The sequence below is a fragment of the Barbatula barbatula genome (genome assembly GCF_947034865.1).
Source record: "Barbatula barbatula genome assembly, chromosome: 20".
Taxonomy (NCBI): domain Eukaryota; kingdom Metazoa; phylum Chordata; class Actinopteri; order Cypriniformes; family Nemacheilidae; genus Barbatula; species Barbatula barbatula.
The window spans coordinates 7,492,930-7,516,545 of NC_136783.1; the positions used below are offsets into that span (position 1 = coordinate 7,492,930).

A 23,616-nucleotide genomic window follows, 5' to 3' on the forward strand; every position below is an offset into this window, starting at 1 on the left:
AGCTTCTTTGCTTTGTTCTATGACATACCAAAGGCATGAAAAGGTACGATTGCTTTTAATTTCCTCACTCTTCTGGAGGAATGAAGCATTATTTCAATGAGCTGTAAGGGTACCAACAAATTTGAGCACGTCTGTAACAGATCCTGTAAAAGTCACCTTGACATAAAAACAAGTGCTTGAATAGAACGGAGGAAAATAGACTTATGGGGTAACCTAATATAATCAGATATTTTTATGAGTAAAAATGATAATGACAAATGTGATTAAGTTCATGCAATGGATATGGTCTATTTTGTGAATTCATTACTTACAATATATTTACTTATATTAAGTTTGTTTATGGGCTAGTTGTCATGACTCTTTTAATTTTAAATGCATACGTCTAAAGGACATCGTTGACATGACTGCTTGTGACCGTGAAGCTAACTTCAGCTATAATATGGAGTATAAGAATCCTCCACTCGCAGTCGAGGAAGCTTCTACTTTGTTCTAAAGGTCATTTTTGCTTCTACGGTTAATGTTCTCTCTCTATTTATCTTTCCACTGTATTTATCAACTCCGTGTCGGGGCTTTTGTATTCCTTGTGTAAATTATTATCAGGCTTGGTTCTGGGGTGCTAGAGATCTCGATGAATATGAGTGACAGCTCTTGAGTAATCCTGAAGGGAGTGCTCGGTATGCGGTTTCTGTGTTATATATAATCCATTCAGAATTGTATAAAACTTGTTTTTCATGCTGCTTAAACCAAAGGCCACGTACACGCTGCAAGGTTTCGGGAATTACACCGGCATATAACTGCAGGACTCACTCTTGAAATAACTATGAATGACATATTAATAGTCATAGTTATTTTCTGAATAAAGCAGACTTGGCTGACTGACAGACTCTATAACAGTCCCTTGCCACCACCTACTGGGCGTAACTATGTAAACTGCACTGAAATCGTTGAAAAATCCCCACAACACTAACACGACACAATTTAAACACGATCCAAAATACAGTAAAAGAAGCCTGTTTTTAATAAATAGTATATAGTTATGCAAATTATGATCAAATATATTGTGTATTTTGTATAAATTGTAAATTGTATGATACTCATTGGAGTGTGTGGACGTGTGTGCTGTTGGAGACTTGAGTTAAACTTAAATATATCAAATAAAGGGGTTCCCATCTAGAATGTTATTTTGGGATTCTGACTAAAATGCAGATCTGTTTTTGCGGTTTGAGTAGCATTGTCGACTAAATGATTGATTTGCTTTATGTTGTGACATTTTTGTTTAGTTGGACAGTGGAGAAAGTCTTTGAAAAGCTCAAAATTGAGGATGGTAAATTCAACTTTTATCTATAATTATTGTGGTATGTTGCATTTCTAATCTTTTTTGCAAATGTTTTATTTTGACAGTGGGCTGTAGCACTGCTAAGGAGCACTGTCATGTAATTCTAAACGTCTGAGATGACTGACATCATACAATAGCATCTGACCACCACAAACAATTCGAGGTCTGACTTGAAAATCTTTATTGGTGTAACATTGTCTCTCTTACTAAGGTGTTGAAAGTATTTCTAAATGGTCAAAGTGAAAAAAAATACTAAAGCATCTGATGCTTTTTGGAGCATAATTAAGCTAAGACCAGCCAATTGGACAGGAAGATTAGAAAATTATAGTTTTTTACATAATAAAAGCCTTGTGGTTAAAGCGATACATCAGCCAAGAAATTTGCCCATGTTTTACCCTCAGGGCATCCTAGGTGAATATGACTTTCTTCTTGAAGAATAATGCAGTTGGAGTTATATAACCACCTATCCTTTTACTCCAATGAGGTAGAATGGGAGTGAATAGGTTACAACTCTATTAACGTTAATGTCTGTTATCCCTCAGCTGCAGGGCGAACGAGGGGCTTGTTTTTCGGCAAATGACGCAGGCGTGTCATAACTTTCTGTGATGAACACATACATTTTTAGTTTCCAGTCAAAAGTACACCGCCTCCTCTTGGCAGGAGCTTTCGTCACCATCATTCAGCAGTAAAACAAGCCTCTCGTTGGCGTGCAGCAAAGGGATTTCCGATGTTAGACATTATCGTTAAAGGCGTTGTCAATATGGATATTTCTCTTAAACAACATATTGATTTGCCTTAGAAGCCTTTTGATAAGACCAGGGAGCCGTTTCGAGCCGTTCTTTGATTGAAAAGTGCTTTGACTTATTATTTTATATAAATGGACATTAAAAGAGGTTGAAATCATTAAATATCCAATCCTCAATCCTCAAATTCCCAATCCTAAATCCCCAAATCCTCAATCCTCAAATTCCCAATCCTAAATCCCCAAATCCTCAATCCTCAAATTCCCAATCCTAAATCCCCAAACCTAAACGGCTAAATAATTAAATGCCCAATCCTATATACCAGGGGTTCTCAAAGTTTACATTCAAAGGTCCAAATCTGAATTCTAGTCAATGTAAAAGGTCCGGTACAATTGTTATTACAAAACGTGCTTTTAATAAACATTAAAAACAACTTTAAAAACTTTAAATAACATATCAACTCTATATGAAGAGTTTATTTGCAAAAACGGATAACTCAATAAAAACATGATAAAAAATGTTTAACGGTTTTATTGTGTTAGTTGTATTTTACATTATTACTTAATATAAAGAACACAATTGCATTTCATTTATATTAATTTAAATGCACATTTAAACATTGTTTTTGAACATTTTTTTTGCAAATAAACTCTTCATATGCTTAATCATCATATTCATGGCGTTATCTAGTCGTACTTGCGTTAACGGTCTTAACTGTGACATACAGTGCTGTATAATTATACAACAAAATGAAAATTCGTGCTCATTTACATATTTTTTATTTATGAAATACTACTTCAATGTAACTTTTAGTGAATCATGCAGAACAAATATCCATCTGGGCAACAAACTATGAGAATATTTAAAGACAAACTACATTCATGTTCATATGCCCAGGCAGTCTGTAACAGTGCTGAATCGTGCTAATGAATGCGACCAGATGCATTATAGCTCCGGCTCTTGTGTTACCAGGGCAGCATGTGACTTGTTTTTGTTTACATTCTAAAAACCGTAATCAGCTCTGGTAGAAAATGAAACCATTTATGTACCGGATGGCATGGATAGGAATGGAGTGTAACGAGAACGATTCGGGCGTGATGGTGAAAAAGTCGTCATAGTGATCGGCCCCCCTACACTTGTTTGTACGTGTGACGTTGGCACTTGGCGGGTCCGGAACGAATTACCGAGTCCGGACTTTGAGAAGGGCTGCTATATACCAAATTAATTTTCGACTTGGACTTTTAGTTTCAAATTTAGACTTTTAGTTTTGGTTTAAGACTTTTGGTTTTAGACTTTTAGTTTTAGACTTTTAGTTTATAATCTGACCAAATAAACCCTACATAATCCTGTCATTGCATTCTGACCGGATCTTTCAACTTTCGGATCTTTCAGACTTTCAACCAGCATATCAAAAAAACGTTTAAGGAAAGAATTGCCTACACTGACTTTAATTATATGTAATAACACATTAACGTTGACAACCATAATCCAAATTGAAAACACAAACTTTGGAAAAAGAGCAAATTCTTGAAAACTAACATCTACAGAAATGTGAAATCTGTGAAAACAATGACATTGTTAAAAGTGAGTACATGTGATGGATCATCCTGTCAATCATATAACTCTTTCCCCCGACAGTCTTTAAAAAAGAAGTAAACAAACAATCATTAAAAACAGATCAAATATATACTTTCTAGGTTCAGAGATTCTGTACTTTTCCCAAAGTTGTGTAACAGCGCCACCTGCTGTACAACAGTTAAAACACTGATTGCCGTATACGTGTCAAATTTTGGATTTGAAAATAAGGGAAATTTTCCAGCACCCGCCGCGAGCAGTCCCACCACCCCAACCAAGCTCTAGTATCCCTTACATTTTAAGACGGGTGTACAAGAAAGCTAAAAACACCACTTGTCAACCACTTATAAACTATAGCCCTACCTTTGTTGACATTGACATGCTGTGAACATTCGTTATAGCCTAGATGAAAACACAAGGGTATATATGAAGAGCATTTATTTAAAGGATTATTTGCATATTTGTCTTTACATTTTCACATTCACACTCATTCGTTTCATATTGCTTTTCTTTTACATAACTTTTCTTTACTCTTTTAGTGACTTATTGTACAAATTTGTTGCAGACTTTGCATTCTTTAAGACTGTTGTGGAAGGAGTGTATTTGTGGGCTGGGCCAGAGTGGTTCATTTTACACGAGAGAAGAGCGCAAACAGTTCTGTTGTCTAACGACATCCTATTCTTTGTAACAATCTTTCGTACCATGCTAAACACCCTTTCTGAACTTGCATTGCTATGGGGAATGCATAGTAAAGCCTTCATAAGTTTTGGCAGCTCACTGAACCTCATGTCCTTTCCTACCAGGCCCCAGAATCTGTCTATTCTGTCTTCTTGGGGGAGTTGCTTGCTATCTGTCACCTGATAGTCTGTTAATTCTTCTCTCATCTTATCCTCTTTCAGTCTCAACTGAGGGAACAGGGCCCCTAGCCTTTCCTCTGTAAAGTAAAATAAGTGTTTGACTGAACATTGCAGATCTAAACAAGTATAAAGTTATCAATAGGGAACTGGGGATCAATGGGGAACTTGCTTCTATTGCTCTCTTTTGTAAATCGCGTTGGATAAAAGCGTCTGCTAAATGACTAAATGTAAAATGTAACTGTCCCCAGAGGATTTTGTATTTGATGCGACCTAAAGCCCTTGAGACAAATTGTTTGTAAAAATGGGCTATACAAATAAAATTGTCTTGCCTTGCAATAGGTTTTATGCCCAGCTCCACTACTTCCTGAACTTGAGTCAACTCATTTATTTCCAGTCTTACATTATTGGACAAACTGATTAATCCAGGTGTGTCTTACCATTGCTAGGGTGGTTGTTAGGGTAAGTAGTGGAGCTGGGCATAAAGCCTATTGGAAACTGTTTCTATTATCTACCTGTCCCTGGAGTTATGTTAAGACGAACTTAAGCACTGCCTCATAGAAGCTTCTCACAGTTCTACAACAGCATAAGAGTGAAAAGGTGCATTAATGGTAATATTTTTAGGCAAAGTACAGCCCATACTCTCATACTGTCAAAAGATGATATCATAATACAACTACTGGGTAGTATACTCACTGAAAGATTTTCTTCTCGGCTGACACGGGGAGCTCTGCGCTTCTCATGAATGCCTTTGTGTCTGCTCCGATAAAGAGATCTTCATCAGCCAACTGATGCCCATCGCCATACTCCACCTCCCTGAGAGGTACACCCACGATTGCCCTGGCTGGTATGAGGTAGCCCAGGATCCCCTTTATCAGCCTGCACATCTCCTCTTCAAGTCTGTGAATTTGTACTTCCTCTGACTGTAGATAATATCAATGGTCACAACAAAATAACAACAGTGAAATAAGAATGCTTTTAAATATATTCTATTATTCACTCATTCAATCAATATCATCGACACCAACCTGGAAGGCAATGTTAAATTCAGATAAAGGCTTAAGGGCAGCACTCAGGAACAGGAAGTAGATCTTCATGATTGGATCACGCAGATGGCTTGCCAGATCACGCACTTTAACACTCCTCTCTACCTTCTCATGACTGTTAAAGTAGGCTTACAGTACATAGAGATACAGGGTGGCAATACATGGTTAAAATGGAAATATAGCATAGTAAACTGTGTAGATATATGCTGAGTGGAGTAACCATCCTACCTGTAGTGCATCCCACTGGTTCAGCACCCTCTGGATGCAGGTTAACAGACTCAGCCAGTGCTGCAGTACCTGAGGAGCTTCAGGTGGTCTGAATCAGTGAAGTCGACAAACTCTTCACATCTTTTTGCACTGAGAGATAAAAAATTACTCTGTTACTGGTTGGAATTGTGGCTGAGTGAGTGAGTGAGTGTGTGTAAAGAATTTGAACTGGAGAATTTGAACTTGTTCATGAGTTAGCCACATGCAATGTTGTTACATTGTAACACACACAACATTAGGCGAGATAAATAGCAGGCCTATATGTATGCATTTACCTTTTATCAAAGTGGGTGTATATCCCCACCAAGATGTCTTCAACCGGTACCTGGGCTGCTCTGATGCCACCGCCAGTGGCCAGCTATACCAGGTGTCAAATGCAGCCAAGGTCCTGGACGTGGGGCTGGCTGGTCTTCAGTCTGCTGATGACAGAGTTATGTCGGCCTTTCATAACAACCACATTATCAGAGTTAAAGGCAATCAGGTTATCCCATGGGATGCCTCTTTTTCTATTGGAAACAGGAAAAAATGCCACAAACATCTCAGACAAAATGTAAGGTTGTAATTAAATGCAAACTACTTAACATGTCAACAACAAAGTGCAGTTCCCCTTACCTTGATGCTTCACTCAGCTTTACATACAGATTTTCTGCATTTCCTACATTGCATGTAGGCATCTCCAGGAATCTTGTAGCGACCCGCAGAGTGGCCTCATCGTACAGTCTAGTCAGGATGACAAATTCTTTGTCTGTTTTTCTATTGTTCGATTCGTCGCACATCGGTAAAAGGGCTGAGATTGGCATGTTTTGGCCAACTCGTCCTCTAGTTCTGCTGCTATTGCACCTGTTAAGTGTCCAATAATTAGCTAGTAGCCTGAAACATGCATGTCGTGTGTTAACGCTCAAATGTTAGAATATTCAAACCCATTTTATACCGTTTTAGCAAATGTACAGTTACAGTATCCTAACAGTAAGATAGGTACCTATGTGGCTAGCTAGCTAACCTTTGATGAGTTGAGTAGCCTTAGTTTTTCCCGTTGAGTATTTTCGTGCAATAGCAGAGTCCGGGAACATGTCAGCTACACACTTGTTGAAGTCATCGTGGAAGGTGAAACGAATGTTGTTTTTGGCACACAGCATTGCCATTTTTACCTCTGCACTTGTGACCTGGTCTGCCTCGGTGGCATTTCTCGTCACGAATGATGACAAAGTGCCTTCCTTCTCTGTCGTGGCGTCCATCATCTCTCTATTTTTCCCCCCTGCATTGTCACTCACCATCTGACCACTAAACTCGCGACAACTGCTACCTACAGTGCCTCTGCACACCAGCCATTTCAAACCCATCCTCCAGTATTTGGGCCACGCCTCCTAATTTACATACACTCCTCAATCCTCAAATGCCCAATCCTAAATCCCCATATCCTCAATCTTAAATTGCTAAATGATTAAATGCCCAATCCTACATACAAAATGCCCTATCCTAAATACCAAATTAATTTTCGACTTGGACTTTTAGTTTCAAATTTAGACTTTTAGTTTTGGTTTAAGACTTTTAGTTTTAGACTTTTAGTTTACAATCTGACCAAATAATCCGTCCAAAGTTAACAGGATGTACAGTATATAAGCAGCCTCATACCTTTTCATCTTTTGTCAGGACATTTGGCATCCCTTCACCACCTGACTCACTGCAGACTCCCATTAGCTTCTGTTGACAGAGGCATCATCTGTGGTCATCATGAGGTTGAGCATTCAGTCTAACCGGACCTGGCTCTGTCACACTCAGATGTACAAAAACAAGACAAACTTATTAGCATAGAGGCCGCTCAAGATATGCAAAATATGACACATGTTCAGTCCGGCGACTAATGGCACAATTGTGGGTTTTCAGTTGATGTTTGCTGTGCATTTTATTTCTCTATGAATTAGCTGTCTGTCGGTTGCTTATGATGAGTCTAGGCGCTAATATGGATAAACACGTCCCTGCGAGTAAGGGCCAGTCCCATTTCCACCCATTACCCCAACACTCGATTTCCTCCACCACTCCGTTTAGGATTCTCTTTTGGTTGGAGAGGCAAACAGATCTTTTCAGGACCTCACTTCAAACGAAGGGGATCTTTTTTAGTGCCTGTGCCTTTTCTTATAAAATTACTCTGTAAAGTATCTAAATCTGCTTAAGATGTTTTTGCATGTAAATATCTTATTGTTGTTATTATTCAGTCAAGTATTACTTTCACTGATGATTTAGAAGAGTTTTGCGTTTAGGAATATCACAGGGTAGCCTGTTCCTGCTCTGTGGTAAATTCAAGTGTAGGATTGTTATGATGCAGTTATGCAGAAATAACGGTTTGATCGCCCGAGTCCTTCTCTGTCCTCTATGAAGCACACTATGGCTGATTTTAAAGAGCATTTAATGTATTCATTTTTTTTAATGTTTTTTTTTGCTGCTTCTTTGTTTCAGCCAGTTGGTGTTTACTGGCTACATCTGAGGTGCATCCCAGCTCTTTCTCTGCAAAGACAACAAATAAACATTTAGCACAATTATATTAAACAACACTTCTGAAAGTTGTGGACGTTTGCAGAACAGATTAGGGTTAGGGTGGGGAGCTGGTAAATGCCTAGAAATACAAATTGAAATACAGTTTTGGCAAACCATGGAAAACCACTTAAGTCCCGTTTCAACAAACATTTGAGGATTTATAAACTGAGAGAATTTGTTCTACTCACTCAGGTTCAGGGGCTGGTGTAGGTGTGATGGGTGGCTTGGTGGTTATATTTTGTCCACCCATCTCCTTCTTTTGTGCAACAGCTGTTAAGAACGAATCAGAGAAGATAAATGACACACATGTTCATCTCTGTTTAGGGTTTTGAAAAATAAAGAGCATTGATCCTGTACTTTTTGCTGGAGTTGAGTTCTGGAGAGCGCTCACTCCATTTTCACAGATGCTTGTGGCAGGAACTCGAAGCCTTAAAACACAATGAAACGTATATTAGTAAGTGTTTCAGCAAACATTAAACATTTATAAACTGAGACTTTTTTTTCAACTCACTGAGGTGGTGAATATAGTGCTTGAGAGGGCCTCCGCTTTTTCAGGGGCCCACAGCAAGGAGATTTATGCCTAAAAATACAAAGGAAAGTTCTATAAGAACCATTTCGGCAAACATTTGAACTTTTATCAAGTGAAAACATGCAAACGTTTATCAAGTGTGAACATATTTCGACTCACTGAGATGGAGAAGCTTCTCGGACAGGTTGCTCCGGCCTGTTATTAAAGCCAGAGCTAGGAGATCTATGCCTAATAATACAATGAAATGTATATTAACTAGCGTTTCGGCAAACATTCAAACATTTATAAACTCGGACAGTTTTTTCAACTCACTGAGACTGTGAAGCATCTCGGACAGGTCGCTCCGGCCTGTTTTTAAGGCCCGAGCTACTAGATCTACACCTAATAATACAATGAAATGTATATGTATATATACATTTATAAACTCTGACAGTTTTTTCAACTCACTGAGGCGGTGGAGCATCTCGGACAGGTCTCTCCGGCCTGTTTTCGACTATTGAGGGAGGAGATCTACGCCTAGCAATACAAGAAAAGTACTTTTAATACTGTTTTAGGTACAGTTACAGCTAATATTCAAACATTTATAATCTGACAGAATTTGTTCTACTCACTCAGGTTCAGGGGCTGGTGTAGGTGTGATGGGTGGCATGGTGGTTATGTTTTGCCCACCCATCTCCTTCTTTTGGGCAACGGCTCTAAAAATACAATGAAACCTTTATTAGGAACTGTTTCAGCAAACATGAATCACTTATAAACTGAGACTTTTTTTTCAACTCACTGAGGTGGTGAAGCATCTGTGGGCTCTAGCCTTGTAAATAGTCCCGGAGGAAACGGTTTAGGACTAGAAACAAAGAAATTGATATCAAGCACCGTTTCAGCAAACATTCAAACCTTTACAAACTGAGAGAATTTGTTTGACTCACCGAAGTGGTGAAGCCTCAGTAAGAGACTTTCTATAAGACCTTAAGATAGGAGATATTTGCCTAAAATACAAAGAGATGAACTTTAAGTACCGCGTCAGCAAACATTCAAACGTTTATATGTCGGGACAGTTTGTTCTACTCACTCAGGTTCAGGGGCTGGTGTAGGTGTGATGGGTGGCTTGGTGGTTATATTTTGTCCACCCATCTCCTGCTTTTGTGCAACAGCTGTTAAGAACGAATCAGAGAAGATAAATGACACACATGTTCATCTCTGTTTAGGGTTTTGAAAAATAAAGAGCATTGATCCTGTACTTTTTGCTGGAGTTGAGTTCTGGAGAGCGCTCACTCCATTTTCACAGATGCTTGTGGCAGGAACTCGAAGCCTTAAAACACAATGAAACGTATATTAGTAAGTGTTTCAGCAAACATTAAACATTTATAAACTGAGACTTTTCTTTCAACTCACTGAGGTGGTGAATATAGTGCTTGAGAGGGCCTCCGCTTTTTCAGGGGCCCACAGCAAGGAGATTTATGCCTAAAAATACAAAGGAAAGTTCTATAAGTACCATTTGGGCAAACATTTGAACTTTTATCAAGTGAAAACATATTTCGACTCACTGAGATGGAGAAGCTTCTCTGACGTGGCTCTCCTGTCTAATAATGGCAGAAGGAGGAGATCTAAGCCGAAAATACAATGAAATGTATATTAAGTATTGTTTTGGCAAACATGCAAACGTTTATCAAGTGTGAACATATTTCAACTCACTGAGATGGAGAAGCTTCTCTGACGTGGCTCTCCTGTCTAATAATGGCAGAAGGAGGAGATCTAAGCCGAAAATACAATGAAATGTATATTAAGTATTGTTTTGGCAAACATGCAAACGTTTATCAAGTGTGAACATATTTCAACTCACTGAGATGGAGAAGCTTCTCTGACGTGGCTCTCCTGTCTAATAATGGCAGAAGGAGGAGATCTAAGCCGAAAATACAATGAAATGTATATTAAGTATTGTTTTGGCAAACATGCAAACGTTTATCAAGTGTGAACATATTTCCACTCACTGAGATGGAGAAGCTTCTCGGACAGGTTGCTCCGGCCTGTTATTAAAGCCCGAGGGAGGAGATCTATGCCTAATAATACAATGAAATGTATATTAACTAGCGTTTCGGTAAAAATTCAAACATTTATAAACTCGGACAGTTTTTTCAACTCACTGAGGCTGTGAAGCATCTCGGACAGGTTGCTCCGGCCTGTTTTTAAGGCCCGAGCTACTAGATCTACACCTAATAATACAATGAAATGTATATGTATATATACATTTATAAACTCTGACAGTTTTTTCAACTCACTGAGACTGTGAAGCATCTCGGACAGGTCGCTCCGGCCTGTTTTTAAGGCCGAGCTACTAGATCTACACCTAATAATACAATGAAATGTATATGTATATATACATTTATAAACTCTGACAGTTTTTTCAACTCACTGAGGCGGTGGAGCATCTTGGACAGGTCTCTCCGGCCTGTTTTCGACTATCGAGGGAGGAGATCTACGCCTAGCAATACAAGAAAAGTACTTTTAATACTGTTTCAGCAAACATTCGCACAGTTATAAACTCAACAAATTTGTTCAACAAACCAAGGTAGAGAAGTTGGTGTAGGTGTTGTGGGAGCCTTGGTGGACAATTTTGCTCCACTCATCCTCTCCTTCTGTGGAAAACCTGTTGAGAACAAATCAGAGTAGCTAAATCGTCCAATGATCGATAAATCTATAAAAACATCTTTTAGATGTTATATCTGAAAAATAAAAGAGCATTGATAGCAGTGGAAAAGAAGGTAATAACTTACCAATGTTGTTTCTCCTGGACTTCTTCCCTGCCTCAGACGCTTGATATGACCTCACTCTGGAGCTGATGGTAGAATGATGACAGATATTTTAAGTTTTGTTTCTACAGATACTCAAGATGTGTATAAACTAAGAGAATTGCTCAACTCACTCAGACGGAGAAGGTGCTTGGTTTCTCCACACACGAGAGTCGCTCGTCTGACTGAGGACTCTTTTAACTGAACTCTCTGCTGTTGAAAACAAATAACAGAAGGTCAATGACAATGAATCATATTCATGCTGTGCTTTTACTTATGCAAAGTTTCTTTATTGAAAATATTTTTTTTTAATGAATGTCATAGTTCAGAGTTAATGCATATAAGCCTATAGAGTCCATTTTAGCCTTATTTGACTAAAAGACAATAACAAAACAGGAAAGTAAAGTGATAGATCAGACACATAACTCACAATCAGACATCAAGTATGAAACAACACTGTCTGTGAAATCCAGACTAACATCTCAACGCTATTATAAGATTCAGGAGCATCAAAGTAGTCAAAACCACAGAAATGACGAACGATCATTGGTCACGTGTGTAAATAAAAGATTATTCGATATATTTCGGTCAGTGATTTAAAACGACTCAGTCAATAAATATATGAAAATGTAAACTGGATGGTTATATGTAGCAAACGGTTAATAACAAGCTGAATAACGAAACTTCAACTGTTTTTACACAGACAGTCACACATTTCACAGCATTTATAGTGTTGCTCAAAGATGATATAACTCACGATTCTTGAATCTGCCTAAGGGCACCACGGGGAAGTCAAGAACAGCCCATGACGGAATCTTCACCCCCAACGCCACAACATCGTAATCATCGTCAACGGAATCGGCCCACGATGTTATGGGCTCGATGTCATCAAAGTCATCGAAAGATGCTCCAGAAACGGTAGAAGGAGTCATCGTGATTTGGTCCACGGCGGTCTGTATCCGAACGAATCGACGCAGGTGATCTGTGGCGCTGTTCTCCGATCAGGGAGGAGTCGACGGATAAATCACCTTACGGTAACTATCCGGTCTCAACTTCCTTAACGCGAGCACGACACGCCAACAGAAAACAAGCACGAAAACGCAGAGAAAACACGCCGCGTGGATCCAAACGAGTCGCAAGTGAACTGTGGAGCTGTTCGAGGATCAGGTAGGAGTCAACGAATAAGTGACCTTTCGGTTACTCTCCGGTCTCACTTCCTTCGCTCAAGAACGACACACCGACAGAAAACACGCACGAATCACAAATAAAAACACAATCGCTCGAAAAGCCTTGATCTCGCAGGAGCTCAAAACTCTCGTACACGCCGAACTCAAACCCACGACGACTGAGGTGAGGCGGCAGCTTATATAGAGGCAGATGGAACGCGCTTTATGACGTATCAAGAGTAGAACAAACCCTTGCCATAGAAACGTTAGTAATACATTACAGTAAAAACATTAAAGGGATACTCCACCAAAAATGACATCTCCATACATGTATACGTTTCTTTGTTCGGTTGAACACAAAGAAAGATATTTTGGAATAATGTTAGCAAACAACAGCAGTGAAGCAGCTTTGACCGCCATAGCAGGAAACTTTTAAATCAGTGGCGGATGCAGAACGTGACAGATGGGTGGGCCTGGATTAAGTCGAGGTGGGCCTGTGTTCTGTATCACTGTATCTTATCGTGCACATCACGTGTACATCACTTTTGAATAAGAAACGTCTATAAAAGTCTATAAAAACATCCTAATACAGAAAAGAAAACGTATTTAGGTTCATATATATGTTAAATATTATAATATTGTTTTATTATTTATTTAATCTATTTTGGTTATGAAAAGTGAACACCGAACAGGATTATAAGAGGCGCAATATGACATGCCAGACATGATTTATGACCACTTCATAGGTTTGTTTAGTAGAAAGACTTTTGTATAAATTGTATCTTAATTTTAATCAATGTCTAATCAAACAATTTCCTCGATTTAATAAATAAGAAGCAAACCAAGAACGTCGGCTGTGAATTAAAGTGCGTTCAAACGAACCCACTATAGGACCTGTGTTTCCGCGGCCTATGTCTTTCTGCCTTCTGTCTCAATTATACAGTAGGCTTATAGAAAGTTATGATAGGCTATTTGACGGTTTTTTGTGTGGCTTTAAAGCAATATGCTATATTGTTTAAAAACAATAAACGTGACGTGACTTATAGTGCTGAATTACAGAGCTGGTATAAACATATCAAACAACATCACTGTGATCAGACCAGACGCCTTCTTTCTTTTGTTGCCTTTTTAAAAAAAATGTGTTTATGTTATTGAGAGGAAAGCGCTCAACACATATTGAGGTTATAACGTGGTGTTGATCAAAATACGTTTTCCACTAGTTCAGGGTGCTTGCAGGAAAAGTTCTCAAAGTGATCATAGCTGAAAGCTGCTCGCTGCTCCATTCTCAGAGCCAGCGGTTGTTCCATTACGATCCACAGATCGGTCCTCCAAATAATTATTAATCTCAATACGAGTTCTTTTTTAAATAAGTGAGAGTTACTTGTTTGGCCATACTAAAGAAAAATCAAGATACCATGTACACTACTAGCAAACGTTAGCCGTTGGTTGTTGGCGCCAGATTGCAATAGTGCGTGCTACGTTGATGTTGCATTGACCAATGAAAATACATCACCAACACAGGCTTACTTATATATACTCAAAATAACAATTATGTCATTTTAAACCTGTATGCACTTCTTTCTGTTGCAAAACAAAAAAGAAGATATTTTGAAGAATGTTTGTAACAGAACAATGCTTGCTTCTATGGGCACACAAGAAGTGCTAGTCAATGGGGACTAACGGTTTTACATTACCAACATTATTTAAAACATCTTCTTCTGTGTTTTGCTGAAGAAAGTAAGTTTGAAATGTCATGAGTAAATGACGGCAATGTCTTTGTTTCGTTTTTGGGTAAACGATTCCTCTAATAACATGGTAGTTTTCAAACATGCATGGGACATGCGGATAGGTCAGTTTGGTGTTCTGCAGGCCAACATCTGTCTATGCCTCTGGATGTCTTCAGCTGGGTCTCACAGAAATACCTGCAGTAAAGACCACACAATTTATACCCTTATTGGAGCGAGTTGATAAACACATTCATTTATCAATTAAGGTGATTTACGGCACCTGGTGGTGGCGGAAGTGGTAATATCCTCTGTTCACTTCTGTGTACAGGGTTAGGAAGAGAGGGGGGACGGGGAAAGGCTTATTTTCTTTGTTGACCGCTACCAAGTTTCGACTGCAAATTGGAATGATGGATACATGTATTGGATATATACCTCGTTTGTTATGCAAATAAAATCAAATGAGAAACGAAGTCTTCTGAGTTATGATCATTGCAAGCAAGCGCGTCTGACAAAAGGGTTCCTTCAATCAGCCTCTCGGCGGCGAAGTTTATGATGAGCCATATAGTCGCCTATAACCCTTTTTCACATAACTGTAACAACGCAACAATTCTTTGTGACAACCATTGTGGAAACTTGCCACAAACTACCTGTAGTTTAATTCTTAGCATACTTGTATTACATTTGGCCAGTTCAATACAATTCACACTAGAACGTGACTAAGTCTTGATACACAGAGAACCTTGTTTTTAAAACATTATTTGTCTTCCAGTCTTAAATTCATCTATTCATTATTTTAAGACAGATAATATGTATAACTCATGGGTATGACACAAAAGTGCAGTGAGAGTAAATATTAGACATGCAGATCTTTAGGGATCAGATTCACAGGTATAGCCTTAGTCCACACACGCCTTTCTTTTAAAATGTGAAAATGTAAAATGTATTATGATTGATAAGTGCATCAAAAGTACCGAAATCAAGTTTTGACGTGCGCTTGCTCATATAATTATAATGATTTTTTTTTCTGTTATAACAACCTTTATTTAAACTGAATTTTAAAGTTAACAGAAAAAGATCAACAATAAAATTTTATATCTGTCAGATTTGATTAACTCTTGAAAATAGTTAACAGGAGAATATTTTTCAGGCACATTTATCTTGCTAATTGGAAATAATTACTGAATTCTATACTGGGTCAAATCTTAAAATCTGAACGTATACAAACACACAAACAAACAAATGTCAAAAAAACAGATGTCATCTTTTTAATTTATACGCGAATAACTGATACTAAGGGTGGGTAATGCACTTTTTTTTGACTGGCAAACCAATCTTTCTTTTTTTTTCAGAATTACAATTAAAAGAATTACAAACAGATAATGTTTTAAGGCCTTTTTGTTCTCAGACAACTCAATAGAAAAGAGGTATTTTTCAAGTTCTTTCAAAAAATAAAAAAAAAGAGGTTTCACATTTAAATATTTAGATTTATGAATATGAAACTTTGCTAGTAACAAGATCAGATTAATTACATAAAAATGACCTTTTTTAGATTATAATCAATCTACAAAGCCTAGGACCACATCCTTCCAATACAACACACATTCATTATAGATTTCAGACCTAATAAAACGTAAAACATCTTGCCAAAACATTTTGGTAAATGGACAGTACCAAAAAAGATGAACTACAGTTTCATCAGAGTTGTCACAGAAAGAACAACTGGAGGAAACAGGGTAGAATTTAAGAAATCTCTTTTACTTTATTGGTTAAAAAAAAGAGATGTGGAAGCATCCAAACTTTTTTCCAACAAATATTACCAACAGCATTATTCCAGCGGTCACAGACAGTAAAGTAACAATGGACTAATCTATTGTTTATACAAGGAGAAGCAAAGCACAATTTGCCAACAGTATTGACCAAACTCCGTGAGACTGGAGATAGAGATTGAGTTCCTCGCAGTAAAGCAAGAACACCTGATGGGATTGAGCCCATAACTATTGAAAATTCTCTGGGAGAAACAGGAAATTGAAAGTGACCAAAAAACTCCTTATATGAAAACAGCAACCCTTGAGAATTGATTAATTGACTAACCAACAAGATATTTTTATCAATCCTATTCTGAAAAAATATAGACTTATTCTTTTATAAAATATTACAGTTATTCCAAATAAAATATGCCAGTTATTCCAAATAAAATATCTATGGGGGGAAGTTGTGCTTGAATATCAAAGACCATGCCAAGAGAGATTGCCTGTGAAAATCAGATAATATTGCTGGCAATTTTTCTGTTTTGTAGTTACATAACAGAAGAAAGTCCAGACCACCAAGCTGAGAAAAAACATAATTAGGAATAAAGTTCCATAAAGACACTGGGTTCTTTCTAAATCGTTTCAACCAATTAATTTTAAATGTATAATTCAAAGTACTACAATCCAAAATATTAAGACCACCCTTTTCACTAATATTCATGACAACAGATTTCTTTATATAATGAATTGAGTTTTTCCACCAAAAATTCAAAGAGTAGGCTATCTGGTCAATAATTTTACAGGGCTTTGACTCCAAATGCACAGATTGAGCAGCATAAATAAGCCTTGAGAGGCCTTCCCAACCAGCGTCCAAGTACAATTTTTAATCGGTTTATGCTGCCTTCACATGCTCTCAGAAATTCGTCAGTTCTCACTTGTGAAGTCATTATTCTGAGCTGGTTGTGTTCAGGTGCTTTGTTGTCGGAAAAATTGAACAGGGTCAGATTCATGCTTGCGTGTGTTTTGGGAAAATTTTTACCGCACTATATAGTCAACTTGCTGACTATTCTGGAATATTGTAATAATACTATTTTATAAAAAAAACAGTGGATCCGCTCAGCCAGTGGCCTACATTGGCCTACAGTCCGCTACATTGATTTGCACCCCTGGCGAGACCACCTTTGAGCGCCCCCCCGAAAAATAAATAAATAAAAATAAAACACACAATTATGACAAAAATTATGACAAACCGTCATATTTTATTATAACAACATAAGTGAAAGAGAAAATGATATTTCTCAATTGCACAAATCCTTTTTTTGTGTGCACCTGATGGCTTTGCAAAAATAATATAAATGATTATATGTCCTTTAATCACAATTAGACTTACCTGAGGTTTTCAGATGAAGGTCCATTTATCCAAGTGTTCTCTTGGCAAACAATGTTCTTTACGATTGGTGGAATGCTGACATTGCGCTGGAGGGTGGAGTTACTTTAACATGTGTTCCCGATGTTTGGAAAACTGTTAGGAAAACAGAAAGTGTTCAGTCATAGGATCACTTTGATACCCACAGTCTAACACTACTTGTTTGATACAGAAAAAAACAACAACAACAGTGCTCTCTTATATGAAAAATGAGCGACTCCAGCTAACTATAAACCCACGAACTAACTAACCTACCTGATCTTCCAAAGGTGTACCGGGCTCGAGGCACATTTAAACGCTGAACTCAAGGACCATTGGTAATAAAACCAAAGCCTGAAGCATATCCCCAACAGAGATTCAAAACCTCCGCCCAGAATAACCTTCAAAAATAAGAAAGGAAAAATAACAAACGAAAACAACAAATAGTGTCTCGATGTAAGGATTTCAAACCCAGCTGAGAACACTCTAACTTACAGGAATCTGCTCATTTACACAACTGAACACACTGAAAATATATTGCATTTACCTAAGCATGTAGCATCTCGGACGAGCCTCCAATTTTATATTATGACCCGCTCGTTACAAGTCGCAACATAAAAGGGGATCGGACAACAAAGTCTGATGAATGAAAATTATTTTATTAAATTTAAACAACACAACAAATAAGGAATAAGAACAAACAGAAGTCTAGGGTAACCAAGAAACAAGTAAATTTATAACAGAAAATAAGCATGCTACATGTCTAAGGAAAACTAAATGCAAACAAAACCAAAAGAGAGCGCTTACACCCTGGGGAAGTCTATCCCACAGAGAGCGGTTCCTATAATAATATAAATCAGTTTTTATATATTCTAGTTAATTGGGAGGAGCTTCCGGTTGGTCTTCCTGTTAAATGACATTCTGCCCAATAGGAAGACTCAGGGTCGTCACAGTAAGCTCATTTGAATCCTCCTCCTCCACACTGGACAGTAAAAGGCTAAGAGACACCATACATGCATTATACAGTGCTTGGCACATCCATCGAATGCTTTGATTTTGCTCAAGACACTTTTGTACTCGTCATAAACAGAATGTACATGCATCGACAAAGTTTCAATCAATATTATATCATGTATCAAACAGTGAGACCGTCCAAACATTTAGTTTTTCTTACCCCTCACAGCTTCTGCGTCTAGGTATGTGAGCAGAAGAACAGAAGTGCCATTGCTGCAGCTGGAGCATGTGAAAGACGCAGGAGGACTCAAGCTTTGTTCTTCATAAAAATCTGTAAGAGACAATACGGATCATTATAATTCAGTAACTTTTAGGTCCCCAGTAGAAGTCTAAAAGTGATCCAGTAATAGGAATGACCGTCATACCTCTGGATACATTTCCAGCTCATATGCAAAGTCTTCACTGGCATAAAACGGATCATCTTCCTCGGCGGAGTAGACAAGAGGGAGGCTGGGAATAAATAGGAAAACTAATAACGGGACAATGGCTACAGGTGCGAGGTGGAAAGGAGACATGAATGGGCACCAAGCACATGGTGCGCTGTCAAAACAAAGCTCCATGTGCTCGATAAAACAGCGTACAATCACAAGACGACAAAGCCCAGAGAAACAGGTCAAGACCATGACAGACGTCATCCTCAGTCAGAAGACACTTTTTAGGTGGACGAATCGCAGGGAAAAAAGCAATCGAAGACTTTTTTCAAAGCCTGTCGCAGCCTTCCCTTCTTCTTCTTCTTCTTCTTGTCCTTTCCCGATTACTGTTAGCAGCTTCCATTGATGTATTCTTTAACCAGAGAGAGAAAGAAAAGAGAAAATGTAATTTAACACGATAACAGCAATAAAAAACACATGATATAAATTAGTGGATCAAATGGTGGCCTTTTAAAAAATGCCCTGAAAATCACATCAGAAATAAGAAAACAACACTTTTCAGTGATTAAATTTACAGCTCCTCAAACATTTCTTTGCTAAAATAATAATATTCGTTTTTTTCATTTAAACTGAACCTTAGAGCAGTGGTTATCAAACTGTGGTACTCGTACACACAGGGCATTGAAAACAATAATATGTCAATAATAAATTTATTTAACTCCGTTTTAAAATAGTATTTCAAATATTTTATAAGATGGATTTGACACACTACGTGAAAAGACTGATCACCATAGGTCACATTTTCTGTCGGTTAATACAGATATTTTCGAAATTTGTATGCAAATATCGATGCGTATTCTTAATAAGTAAATAGAATTTCTGTCTTTGATATATAGATTTTACAAATCATCTTATTTAAAAATACTGTTGTAGTAGATGAAAGTGAAAAACAAGATGCATCAAAACAAATTGTAAGAGGAAAAGTGAAGATTTTACTTACAGGTTTACTTTTGACTTTTCTGGCAAATTAGTTTGTTGCAACGCATTGGAAATGTCTAATTTGAAAAGATATTTGTACTTAATCTGAGAACCACTGCCCTGCCGATAACAACAGAAGTTAAACATATTTATTTTCAATAGCTATTTTGGCTGCATATTTGACCTACCTCAAGGCCCAAATGTAAATAATATGGCTTGATATTACCTGATTATGTTTTTTTGACAGAGAAAAACAGGCCGGTATTGGGCGGGTCAGCCGCACGTGGGTGGGAGTTTAAGCAGCAAGCCTCTAGAGGATTTCGATTGGTTTATTTAATGTTGTGTGTTGTTGTATTGATTCATAATCAACAGTTAGTGTATTATCCTTCAGCCTTCGTAAGAAGCACCCTACCTCTCAAAGAGAGATCTTGTAGCCACTGGTTACATCTCTTCTGAATTTAATCTGTAAGGGATAGAAAATTTAAAATGCATCTTTCTTTCTGGCCCATATAAAATCCTAAATAACAAATATTTTCCTTCACAGGAATACCATAAATAAAGGAGTAATTGTAGTTTTTAATGGCCAAGAGCTCACATTTTTTAACATTTAACTGCAGGTCCGAAGCTTTGGAGAAAAACTCAATAACATTTATTGCCGAGGGGATCTGCATAGCATCCTTGAGAAAGAGAGTCGTGTCATCTGCAAGCTGACTGATAATCACCTCTCGTTCAGCTATAGTTACTCCTTTCAGATTAATGGTTTTTATATGAATACATAGAAGCTGAGCAGCGAGAAGAAAAAGGTAAGGTGAAATGGGGCAGCCCTGGCTTATTCCTCTCAAAATTTCAAAACGGCGGGTTGCACCACGATTTAAAATTACTGAACTGTACTACCATTTGTGTATAAAGTTCTTATGGCACTACAGAAGAAACCAGCAAAACCAATTTTTTCAAGACACGTGTGTAATGCACTTTACAGCGCAGACGTCATCACGGCCGCCATCTTGTATTCTACGGAAGATGTGACGGCCGCTGCTTAGTATAGGAGTAGTTGCTACTCAACTACTAAATTTGTACTATATTTCTATTTAACTTATCTAAGCTTCCTGAAGTTTTCACCCTACAAGAGATTTCCCTCGGACACTCGGTCGCTGCGAGCTACGGAATCGTCTCCTTTTGTGCGTAGAATACAAAATGGCGGCCTTTCCTGCGCGATGACGTCACGTTCAGCAACAGATTATGTCAAATACGTGGCAATGCGCTTTTATACTGAACTCACCGACATGGAGCGCACATCCATCAACGGCTTTTGTCGTTCATTTGTCTTTTATCATTAATCCGCGTCACATGCGTCCCGAACCGCGATCTCTCACGGCTAGGGATACAGTTACATCCAAATATCGCGAGATTTATGCCGTAGCTGTATCTCTACTAGCCATAACCATCTCTACCGCCAAAAACACGAAGCTGATTGGCTGCAACCCATGTTACATCACGGTCTTATTTGTAGTTTATGTTCATTAAAAAGATGCAGCTGGTTTCAAGAAACGCCTTTATATCTTTATTTGTGTTCAGAAAAATAAGTGTCTTGTAACAACAGCAAGGTGAGCAAAGTATGAAATGTTCATGTCTGGGTCTCTCTCTCTCTTTCGCCCTCTTTGCCTCCAGGTTTCCCGAACACAACCTGAAGAAATAATAATAATCATTGCAGCCTGTGCATATAATTCAAGAAAATATACATTTATGCTTCAAATCAGGGACAGGAACACACATTTAAAATAACTGAATGGGTTGACACCTACTTTCCAAAGGTGCTCGCAAACACACATGCATTCTAAAGTTTATATAAACTTCTATGTACAATATAATACTGTGCAATTTTACTTTACTACAATTGATGATAATTCTCACGTCCACTGGTATCCAGAAAAATCCTGCAGGTCGCAAACAGTTCTTTGGTTTTTCAGCATTTTTTGCATATTTGACCTCCGTCCAACAGTGACTTTACGATGTTGAGAACCGTATTTTTACAGTGAGATCCGTATTTTTACAGTGAGGAAAAGCGACAGACTTACACACAATTATTACAAAAGATACAAACATTGTAATGCTCAAGAATACATTAAGAGACAGGTGAATGAAGTTGCATAATTTATTGTATGTACAATAACATAACACATGTGCTATTAGATGAATAAAAAAACTTGCCAATGTGCATTTACTTAATAAAAAGAAGGGATCTTTCTATTTCAAGAAGTAAAAAAGTGTATTATTTGTGTCAACACATGAAATGAATATGAAGAGGCTAACAATATAGCAGTGCTGTATGATTTCACCTCACCATCAAAACGCTCACTACAGCAACACCTTCCACATAACACATGATCGCCATGATGATGGAAGATCACCTGAGTGAGCAGCAGTATACAAATACATAGTTTGACAAACAAGTGGGATATCCTGTCATTACATTCTGACCGCATGCAATGATCGGATGAACATTTTATGGTCGTACACCTTCCTCTGATGATACATATCTACAGTATGTATGTATGTTTGACCACTTGCCTACACTGCCTTTAATTATATGTAATAACACATTAACGTTGACAACCATAATACAAATTGAAAACACAAACTTTGGAAAAAGGGCAAATTCTTGAAAACTAACATCTACAGAAATGTGAAATCTGTGAAAACAATGACATTGTTAAAAGCGAGTACATGTGATGGATCATCCTGTCAATCATATAACTCTTTCCCCCGACAGTCTTTAAAAAAGAAGTAAACAAACAATCATTAAAAACAGATCAAATATATACTTTCTACTTCAGAGATTCTGTACTTTTCCCAAAGTTGTGTAACAGCGCCACCTGCTGTACAACAGTTAAAACACTGATTGCCGTAATAACTCGTCTTTGGCGGGGAAAGAGTTAACAGGATGTACAGTATATAAGCAGCCTCATACCTTTTTCTCTTTTGTCAGGACATTTGGCATCCCTTCACCACCTGACTCACTGCAGACTCCCATTAGCTTCTGTTGACAGAGGCATCATCTGTGGTCATCATGAGGTTGAGCATTCAGTCTAACCGGACCTGGCTCTGTCACACTCAGATGTACAAAAACAAGACAAACTTATTAGCATAGAGGCCGCTCAAGATATGCAAAATATGACACATGTTCAGTCCGGCGACTAATGGCACAATTGTGGGTTTTCAGTTGATGTTTGCTGTGCATTTTATTTCTCTATGAATTAGCTGTCTGTCGGTTGCTTATGATGAGTCTAGGCGCTAATATGGATAAACACGTCCCTGCGAGTAAGGGCCAGTCCCATTTCCACCCATTACCCCAACACTCGATTTCCTCCACCACTCCGTTTAGGATTCTCTTTTGGTTGGAGAGGCAAACAGATCTTTTCAGGACCTCACTTCAAACGAAGGGGATCTTTTTTAGTGCCTGTGCCTTTTCTTATAAAATTACTCTGTAAAGTATCTAAATCTGCTTAAGATGTTTTTGCATGTAAATATCTTATTGTTGTTAT

At 37.9% G+C, this 23,616-nt stretch overlaps 3 protein-coding genes across 3 annotated transcripts; all 3 read right to left on the bottom strand.

Annotated features, from left to right (window-relative positions):
- Positions 1-3,617: 3,617 nt before the first annotated feature.
- On the bottom strand, positions 3,618-5,687 carry LOC306909156 (uncharacterized protein). The gene is made up of 4 exons (XM_079482577.1): positions 5,537-5,687; positions 5,205-5,431; positions 4,018-4,056; positions 3,618-3,718 (listed from the first exon to the last, which is right to left on the bottom strand). The coding sequence occupies exons 1-3, from the start codon at positions 5,603-5,605 to the stop codon at positions 4,050-4,052; spliced, it is 303 nt and encodes a 100-aa protein (XP_079338703.1). The 5' UTR covers positions 5,606-5,687; the 3' UTR covers positions 3,618-3,718; positions 4,018-4,049.
- A 2,570-nt stretch (positions 5,688-8,257) lies between these two features.
- LOC306909748 (uncharacterized protein) lies at positions 8,258-11,171 on the bottom strand (the record flags this gene model as incomplete). The annotated part of the gene is made up of 14 exons (XM_079483780.1): positions 8,258-8,623; positions 8,711-8,781; positions 8,865-8,933; positions 9,042-9,398; positions 9,494-9,577; positions 9,661-9,723; positions 9,806-9,865; positions 9,949-10,030; positions 10,118-10,188; positions 10,272-10,340; positions 10,424-10,483; positions 10,572-10,631; positions 10,720-10,779; positions 11,140-11,171. 11 exons carry the CDS (start codon positions 11,169-11,171, stop codon positions 9,326-9,328), a joined length of 714 nt encoding a protein of 237 aa, XP_079339906.1. The 3' UTR covers positions 8,258-8,623; positions 8,711-8,781; positions 8,865-8,933; positions 9,042-9,325.
- Positions 10,868-13,270, bottom strand: LOC306909805 (uncharacterized protein). Its single transcript, XM_079483847.1, has 5 exons — positions 12,423-13,270; positions 11,800-11,878; positions 11,651-11,712; positions 11,442-11,523; positions 10,868-11,358 (listed from the first exon to the last, which is right to left on the bottom strand). Exons 1-5 carry the CDS (start codon positions 12,595-12,597, stop codon positions 11,286-11,288), a joined length of 471 nt encoding a protein of 156 aa, XP_079339973.1. The 5' UTR covers positions 12,598-13,270; the 3' UTR covers positions 10,868-11,285.
- Between the last annotated feature and the right edge of the window lie 10,346 nt (positions 13,271-23,616).